The 8,232-nt window shown below is 32.4% G+C and overlaps 1 protein-coding gene across 1 annotated transcript in view; it reads right to left on the bottom strand.

The window, feature by feature from the left end:
- Smp_180500 (phospholipid scramblase-related) overlaps nucleotides 1–7,244 on the bottom strand; it is a gene marked incomplete at both ends in the record, with an annotated part of 17,272 nt that extends 10,028 nt beyond the window's left edge. The window contains 4 exons of the mRNA XM_018795697.1: nucleotides 2,085–2,249; nucleotides 3,880–4,094; nucleotides 7,109–7,189; nucleotides 7,223–7,244. Of these exons, the coding sequence (XP_018646958.1) occupies nucleotides 2,085–2,249; nucleotides 3,880–4,094; nucleotides 7,109–7,189; nucleotides 7,223–7,244 (483 nt within the window). The remainder of the gene's footprint in view (nucleotides 1–2,084; nucleotides 2,250–3,879; nucleotides 4,095–7,108; nucleotides 7,190–7,222) is intronic.
- Nucleotides 7,245–8,232: the final 988 nt, after the last annotated feature.

Here is an 8,232-nt window from a genome sequence, read left to right as displayed (position 1 = left end):
ACGGCCGTCCAGTGCTTCCAGGTTTTTCTTGGTGGTCTAGCTTCAATTGACTCAAGCTTGCGACTATGAAAATAAATTCTTCATCAAAAGAGTCTAGATTATTGTCAGTAAATTGACAATAATTACTTAAGCGAAATCATACACAATCAAAAACTCTAAAGTGAAAAATAAGAAGGATACCTAGTTCAGATTATGAATTAAAACACACAAGAAAACCACAGAAATTAGTCTATTTATGTTTCATATTACGGTGTATAGTCAAATAGACTAACTTGGTCACACAAGATCAACAAAAAGTATACTTTGATGTCTTCTTAAAATTTGCCCTGAAGCCATTTTATAAATATATCAAATATTTCGATAATTGATTTAACACATCAATAAATCGTCTATCTCTAGCTATTATCTGTGTCCATATGGCTTAGGCAGTCGTCTTAATGAATTAATATGTGTGTTGGAATATTATTAGTTTTCAGTCAAACTTTGAGCTTGATCATTGGGTGCTTCTGTAAATGATATATTTTTTATTTAATTGATTAAGTGGTTATTTTACTTACGATCATAGAAGAAGACTGACATGCCAAACAAAAACAGATTTACTTTTTTCACCGCTAATTTATATTTTGTAAGTTTAACAAAAAATAATGGTTTGTGACTTTCTTACGAAACCAATAAATCAATTATTTCTGATCATTAAGAACCTTTCCGTGTAACCTTGACTCATTGTCCATAAACTTGCTAGTTGGAAAGAAAGTGTGGATGACTTAGAGTGCTTTCAGTGTCATTGACGGTTGGAATAGATAGTTAAATTTAAACACCCTTTGTCACATTCTATTATTCGTCAATAAATTTCATCATTGATTGGACATCACTTGATAATTAGGGATTGATCCTTTTAAATTTGTCTCCTTAAAACTCTTGTGGTTATAAAACTTAACCTACATAATATAAGATCACACATAGAAATGAAGGAAATAACCAATAGGTAAATATACATTTTAGTGATAAACAGTTATTTTCTTAATCCTATTACTTGTGAAATATTATTAAAATGCAAATAGGGGTGAAACGTTTATAATAAAACTCTTAAAGATAGAACTTATGAAATTTTTATCTATAACATTGGCAGTTCATTGATCCCTGGTGGTCTAGCTTCAATTGACTAACGCTTTAACTATGAAAATACTAAATCTCCACAAAACCCCTTCTGTTAGTTCTTTCACAATTTAATGAGTACGGTTCTTTTTTGTTTGAATTCATGACTAGGATCATATTGCATACTTACATTTTCTGAATGGTAGTTTATAGCTTACATTAGCTAATTTATGTATCATATTTGACCATTAAATCTATATTTAGTACACACCTACTGTAATCTTTTAAATAAACAAATAGCTTTAAATAATTATTTATTGATGGAAAAATAAGATGACCAAATAGAAGACAGTGGAAAACTCATAGTGATTTGGGAATAATACATTGTTCGATTATTTGAATTAAGTTGAGCATTACATTTTTCAAGTTTACACATATATGACAATTGTCATAGTTTAAGTCGCGAACTAATCTTAGCTAGACAGACAGTGAAAACCAGGTAGCGCTGGATAGTCGCTTCATACAGGTATGAGATTCCTCAGATGTGCGCGTTCACGATACCATAAGTAGGAATCGAATTTAGGACTTTTGGTGTTGCATGTGAATGGTTATCCTTTACACGACTGTCTAACTTCAAACAATTCACGATACTACACAATCATCTTCTATTAACTGTCTTACACTGAACATGGTTCAACTCCGTCTGTCATGGCATCTCAGTACAATTATATGATCTTTATCTTGAAACTAATTACTCTTGAACACGTGATTATCATTAGTATCGAAGAATTTTTGGAGGCTGTAGAATTTTCAGAGTTATTAAATTCAGAGATGAGCTTAGCTAGACAACCATTTAAAGCATGAAAGCATGATTTTCACTTTAATTAATCTGTTTTAACTAAAAACTATATATTCACTTTACAATGATAATATAATGATTGTGTCATTTATTATTCATGAAAAAGTAATGCTTATCAACTTATACTCACTTTAAAGATAAGATCAAAGCAGCAGGTATAAGAAAACCAAGGACCTTTTATGTCTAAATCTATATTATCATTCCAATCTTTCAGGTAAAATGTATGACCAAACCGTCCATAATTTTGAACAATACTACCCATTGGTTCACCTACTGGAGCTTCAACTTTCATTTCCTTAATTAAGAAAATATATATAAATGAATGATATCAGTAGAAAGTACAAATACTATAGGTAAAACCAACAAGCGAAATATATGTATATATGCCAGAAACCATAGGTAAATTAATACGTTTGCTTAAATCATTTGAGTTTAAAAGCAGTGGTAAACTATATTCAACTAGGATTGAGACAGATTCACAACGACAATATATATATACTCTGTATTTACTTTTGTTTTTAGCAGGAGTTGTTCCTGAAGTTCGTCAGCTGAATGTTTCTTTATTCTAGTGTTGATTTACATAACGAGATCCCAGATCAGTATTTGCAATTTCAAAGCAAACAGAGTAAACTACCAGGCTACCGAGTTATTTTAGTGATTGTCTTGCTAGTTCTGATTTAGATACCGATTTTATGGAAAGATGTGTTCAGCAAGAAGATTCGTTGCGGGATATCTGTTAAATTCAGTCCTGAAAATCCACATAGAGTAATTATTTTGAATAAATACTTGTCAAACCTTAGTCATAGTTGATTTTCCAGGCATTTTTAAGTTAGACAACCATTCTGTAGGTAAGTTATAACCTGGAACCAAAAAACTGCCAGTTTTAGCATTAAAGCATTTTATAAGCTTCAGACCATAAAATGTTTCCATAAAACTCCGTTAATTATGATTTCTTCCGATAAAAAAACAGCTGGTTTATGGACGGGATTCTGATAACCACTAAATATGTGATTGAGTCATAAATATGTTTGCTCGTTCAATGACCTGATAAACGTCACTATAGTAGTGGATTCTGGATAATATGTGGTCACCTGACTCTCATATGGGGTGATTTTTCTCCATCAAAGTTCCTAGCTGGTAATCAAATAATTCGGCTATACGAAAGAAAACTAGAAAAACACCGTTCTGTACTCTTAGGTAAAACCTTCTGTTGGATGTCGACTGATTCTAGTAATATGGTTGTCAACAACGCTCCATGATAACATTAATGAAATTTATGCGCCCTGTTAGCAAACTAATCAACATTCAAATGTGAGTATTCTTGTCCTTAGAATGAGTTGAAAACTTGTGAAGGTGAAAGGAATCTATCTTCAGTAACTTTCAGACTAATCATGTCTCATCAACTTTTGTACTGTAACTTCAATAGGCAGGCAAACTAGCTAGCTTTTTATTATTACCAAAACGAATCATATTGTTTAAGTCGCATTATATTAGTCGTTTAGTAAAATAGAGCTGTAGATCACTTTATGGCTTCAAAATTGATTATGATTTACTTTTAATCTGGCTACTTAGTTTACTTAAAACTGTACCTACCTATGAGCCCACTTTCATTTATTTAACATAATTCAGACTCTTCATGAAATTCTAAGAGTATATAAACATGTTTGACAGACCTAATGTCATATTTCATATTTTTATTTGGCCACATAATTTAAACCATTTACGGCCACTAGTTATGTCACAGTGAAAATTATTTTATGAAATAGTATAAAACAATGTTTAATCGCTTGGGTATAGAAAAATGATTTAATTGAGGCTAAGAAATGTAGGGCGTGAAATTACTAAGCAAAGAAAATACCTTATTTTAAAATTTTAAAACAGGAAGATGAATTCTAACTTGTTTTGCAGACGATTTATAAACTTACATAAGGACAACAAAAACATACAACTGCTGAACATTTCAATGGTCGTTGGAGATGCATGACAAGTTTTCCGTTTACATTCCGCACTTCCATATCGAATGCTCTGCGAGATCCACACCAAAATCTTTGTGCAAAGCTAGACTTTTCAACAAATTTTAAGAGAAGTTCAGAAGTATCCAACAGAGCCTCATAAACTACGGCATCATGTAGCTTTGAACCTAGAAAAAACGAATGAAATTTCTATATTTTCATACATTTTATTTAACAATGGGCCCAGAATATGAGTAACAATGTGGCGTTCTTATTATAACATCGTATAAATTAATAGATAATCTGTATAGCTAATAGTTAATAAAGTACTAAAGCTTCACAAAAAGTAGCATCCAACCATGACCAATGTTGTTTTTTACGAGTTTTTCAGTGCATAACTAAAATAATGATTGACATTAAAAATGCTTAGCTGAAAGAGAGTTTAACCAGCTAGTCCGTTGTGTATAACATCTTTTTCATGATATGTTTACAGTTAATAACATTAAACAGTATTTCAATTGTAAAGTCAGAAACATAATAAATTTATCAGACTCTTTTCAGGTCAAGTTAATAAAATAATTTAGTTTTGACGAAGTTTACTTCCTTCCAATTTAATATTTAAACACCTTTAGCGACTCAAACCATTTTTGATAGAATTATACGGTAAAGCAACACAAAAATATATACAATGTTCACGAAATTTTTCGACAATGCTAACATGTTTACTTTCACTTACAACATAAACGTGCTTACATCAAACGATGCCTTGAAAATATGTTCTTATTTTGTGAAGTTTTAACTTTCAATGTTACTTTGATGATGAAAACCATCTAAAAACTACGTCTCCTATTATAATGTCTTTCAACAATCCAGAAACAAAAGCGCTGCCTGGAAACTTCGAATAAGCAATGAATTTACAAAAAGAACTACATTTTAAACAATTATTTCTAGACCATTGACTGTAATTTAACAAATGAATACAATACGAACCTTTTATTCGATAAGCAATACTAATTTTACCTATGATTACTAGCCAACAATATTTCAAGCCACTGTAACTGACCATTTATAATACCACATGCGAGAAGTCATAAGAAAACTGAAAAGAAAACTTAGCGTGTCTAACATCTCATTTACCGTACACCTTATAAATACATTTCGTGAGCCTTTGATTCAAACTCAGCAACGATAAATTCAAAATACTTATTCTTTAAAAGAGTATGAAATAAGCCTGCTTGTAAAATAGTGGTATTGGTAACAGTGATAAAAGACGGAACGCATATTGCTTCTTTTATCTGCCACCGCGTTGATCAAGAAAAAGGAAAACAATTTTAAAACCGTTCATCTACTGTTTATTCAACCTTGATGACTATTGATTACTGGTGCATCAGGAGGTAATATCTCTCGCTGACATACAAAGTTTCCATCACAAATATCAGCGTCCCTGCTATCTAAAGGACTAGAAAAATCCGTCAATAGCTTGACCTAAGAAAACCTAGTTAACTTTGGCCACTCCAATTTATTAGGATCCTCCTTCAAAGTTGTTAGTATAGTGATAAAATGGGTTATAAAAAAATACAAATGAAAAACGGACGTACATCAGAAGCTAAAACTTATCCCCAATTCAAGCCCGACCTTTGTTTCTTAAGACAGTATTTTTGCTTCCTCATTCCACTGTGGTCTTGATCTAGTTTCCTGTCTTCCACAATCTATCACTTTTCTTCTAATCCAGCCACATTTCTTCTTCTATTGCCTGCATTTTACAACCATTATTTAGCCACTATTACAAGTTTTAATTGTTCTGTTCCCGATATTCGTCGGGTAGATAACCATTTTCGCCCTAACATTTTTTACCAGCTGTTAAATCACTGTATAGTTCTCTTTCATCGTCTGACTTTTTAAACAATATACAACATGATGAAACTTCGATTTTCTTAGCTGTTCAACACCATTCTATGTAGTTGTAGACTAATATTTCCAGCAGACAAATTAATTTTTAATACAACTGTAAACTTTAGGTAAATCTAATTGCCGAAAACAAACTTTTGTTCGCTGAACTGACCCTGCTCTTTCTCAGAATTTACATTTTGACGAAGAACGCTTAATAAAGCATCAAAGGACTATCAAACACAATTCATTTTCTAGTTACGCGTGATAATTATGACGGCATTTTTCATCACTAGCTAATCCAACCTTAATTTTCCACGCATAGATTTCGGACAAATAAATATAGTTTGTATCCATAACAAGTAATGATCAAAAAATAGAGTGCTTACAAAATCCCAGTGCCCCTAAGCATCAAGTTTTTTTAAATTTACAAACATTTGAAATTTATGGTATAATTTAGGTTTACTTAGCGCTTATTCACGCTTTTGAGTGAAATCCATATGACCTAACTGAACCTTCTACCAAACGTTTTGGACAAAAACAATATAAGAAACTCGATCGGTTTAAAACTACCCTAACGTTGATCGAAAAAGTAGAAAGTTTGTCCGAAACACAGTAAACCACGATCGAAGTCTGAAAAACTTTCTATTAGATTCAACAGACCTGCACATATCCATGTCGTTGGCAATGGTATGTAACATAATCGACGATATTAACATTTGTTGTTCTAAATAGATAAAGTGAAGGTCTCGTAAGGTAACATCACAAGTTTAAATCATCGAACCTTTGGTTTTACGTTTATAAAGACCGAGTGATAGTGTTTCTAAGCTTATAAAACATTTTAAAGTCTGAATGTAAGTACACTATAACAAATTGGGAAATATTTGCAATGCATAACAGAACAAAATATGCTATAAATTTAAATCTTTTCCTCTTACTTTATATATATTCCTTACTCAAAGTTACAGTAGTGGGCAAATAATTGGTTTTTAACAAAAGTAATTTGTTGTTAGGATCTTTCATCACGGTTCTGTCTCCACTTAACTACTAAATAAGTGAATAATTTTATCGTACTTTTATTTGTACTGTGAAGACAATAGCAATTCAAAAGCAATTACATTTAACACGAACTAGTTGTAAATAGTTTTAATCAACAGTGACATAAGAATTTATGTGGGGGTACAGCGTTGCATAAAGAGCAACCAATTTAATAAATTACTTTCAGTCTGCATCAAACGACGCATTTGATACACTACCCGTTCACTTAAGAGTCTGTAAATTGTTTTGTTGAGTACAATCAGTTAATAAAACTCACCTTGGTTCTTTTTTATTTGCTTAACAATGACTCTGTCAACTTCCAAAAGCCTGTGAAGCCCTTCAATCGGCTCTACATATTCTGAAAACAAATATAAGACTTATAAATATTTACCAGACAGAAACCACTTCTGCATTTTAAAAATGTGCCTGTAATCACTTCAAGGTCAGTTATTGTGTAATTGGCCTGGAACAAAAATAAACGATATATTATATATAATAAATACTGAGACAACAAGGTAAATCGGTTTTATAAGGCCTTAATTTGAATATGTTAAATTAAGTTACTCAATACTAGTAAAGGCTCAGATAGTTTAATAAGTACTCTAGATTCCACTGTACTCATATATTTTCAAGAAATTCGTGACCTACGAAACTTAACTTTGAACAAATGCCGCTAATCCCATTAGTTTTCCTTATGATCACTTCACGGTATTGAATAAAATGTGTCCAATTTTTGATCTCTTCTTTAGGCACAATGTTATCTCTGTGTACTCACCGAAACACATAAAAATTGTAGTAGTATATAATTATTATCAAAAGGGGGTTATAGGGGAGATTTAGTATTTACATAGTTGAAAGCATGAGTCAATTGAAGCTAGACCATCAAGGAAAACATGGAAGTACTGGACAGCCGTTTCGTCCTACTATGGGACTCCTCAGTAGTGCGCATCCACGATCACGCCTCGCGAGATTCGAACCCAGGACTTACCAGCCTCGTGCCACAGCACTTAACCGATAGACCACTGAGCCGGCATCCATGGTGTTAAAGTCTAACTTCAACCAATCCACGAAGTTGAGCAACCGTTCACCAATTGTCTTCAGTGAGTTGATATCTCACAACAGACAGGGTCAGAATCCACTAGTCACTGCTTCTCACTAGAACTTCAGGAAATATCTCTTGAAGTCAGTCACTAGTGAGCATATGATTATTATTATCAGAAGGGGGTTTTTGTGGAGATTTAGTATTTTCATAGTTAAAAGCGTGAGTCTTACCTGCAGGTACATCAAGTGCACAACCAAGAGTTTTTAACCTTGACGTATCCGTATGATGCTCAGTAAGATTGTCTACCACCTAGAGGTGTCCATTTGGAGTTATCTGTAGGAAACCCACTGCTGACACCG

Source organism: Schistosoma mansoni (assembly GCF_000237925.1).
Source record: "Schistosoma mansoni, WGS project CABG00000000 data, supercontig 0178, strain Puerto Rico, whole genome shotgun sequence".
NCBI classification, from domain to species: Eukaryota; Metazoa; Platyhelminthes; class Trematoda; order Strigeidida; family Schistosomatidae; genus Schistosoma; species Schistosoma mansoni.
The sequence above is the reverse complement of the archived record's forward strand: the minus strand, read 5'-3'. Positions and strand labels throughout refer to the sequence as shown.